At 63.1% G+C, this 1,046-nt stretch overlaps 1 protein-coding gene across 1 annotated transcript in view; it reads right to left on the reverse strand.

Moving 5' to 3' along the window:
* Positions 1-10: 10 nt before the first annotated feature.
* NCAPH2 (non-SMC condensin II complex subunit H2) overlaps positions 11-1,046 on the reverse strand; it is an 8,778-nt gene continuing 7,742 nt past the window's right edge. The window contains exons 9-10 of the mRNA XM_017739395.1: positions 721-828; positions 11-514 (exon numbers count right to left, since the gene is read on the reverse strand). Coding sequence (XP_017594884.1) covers positions 363-514; positions 721-828 — 260 coding nt within the window. The 3' untranslated portion in view covers positions 11-362. The remainder of the gene's footprint in view (positions 515-720; positions 829-1,046) is intronic.

Genomic DNA, 1,046 nt, shown 5'->3' on the forward strand with positions numbered 1-1,046 from the left:
AGGAGCTGGTGTCCATCCCCCCCCAGTTTTGGGGTGTCCGTTCCATCCTTCTCCCATTCCAGGAGCAGGGCCCTTGTGTGCCCTCCCCCCAATTTTGGGGTGCCCTTCCCCTCTATCCCCTCCCCTCTGCAGGAGCCAGTCCCTTGTGTCCCCCTCATAGAGTTTTGGGGTGTCCTTCCCCTCCATCCTATCCCTGCCGCAGGACAGGGTCAGTTTTGGGGTGTCCTTCCCCTCCATCCTGTCCCTGCTGTAGGACAGGATCAGTTTTGGGGTGCCCTTCCCCTCCATCCTGTCCCTGCTGTAGGACAGGGTCAGTTTTGGGGTGTCCTTCCCCTCCATCCTGTCCCTGATGCAGGACAGGGTCAGTTTTGGGGTGTCCTTCCCCTCTGTGCCCTCCCCAGTGCAGGATCCAGTCCCTGGTGTCCCCCAGGACTGGGAATGTCCCTGCCCGTGTCCCCCTCACCTGCAAATGTGGGGCCCTTCCTCCTTTTCCAGCCCTCTGTGACGGTGTTATCTGGGGGTGGGGGAGCAGACCAGGGGTCATTGGATGGGAATTCCATGGATTTATCCCAGTTGGAAAAGCCCCCTGAGCCCACCGAGACCCCCCCAGCACTGCCAAGGCCACCCCTGCCCGCGTCCCCAAGTGCCACAGCCACGGGGCTGTTAAATCCCGGAGATTTTGAAATCCTTTTGGATCCCGATCCTGCGGGAATCACTCACAGGCTGTGGAGAACCAGCCCATGAAATCCTGGAGCTTCCTCGGGCCCCTCCTCTTCCTCTTGCCTCCAGCCACGTACTCCAGGCCCTGCGGCACCAGGAAGGGTGTCCCTGCAGGTGACACAGGTGACACTGGGTGTGCGGCCACCCCGAGGGGCTGGGATGGGCAGGGGGCCCTGCTGGGTGTTGTGGGGCTGGGAGTGACCCAAGGTGGGGACAGGAATGACCCGAGGTGGGGACGGGAGTGACCCAAAGTAGGGCTGGGAGTGACCCGAGGTGGGGCTGGGAGTGACCCAAGGTGGGGCTGGGGGGGACCCGCGGTGGGGGCG

Source organism: Corvus brachyrhynchos, unplaced genomic scaffold (assembly GCF_000691975.1).
Source record: "Corvus brachyrhynchos isolate BGI_N302 unplaced genomic scaffold, ASM69197v1 scaffold197, whole genome shotgun sequence".
Classification (NCBI taxonomy): Eukaryota; Metazoa; Chordata; class Aves; order Passeriformes; family Corvidae; genus Corvus; species Corvus brachyrhynchos.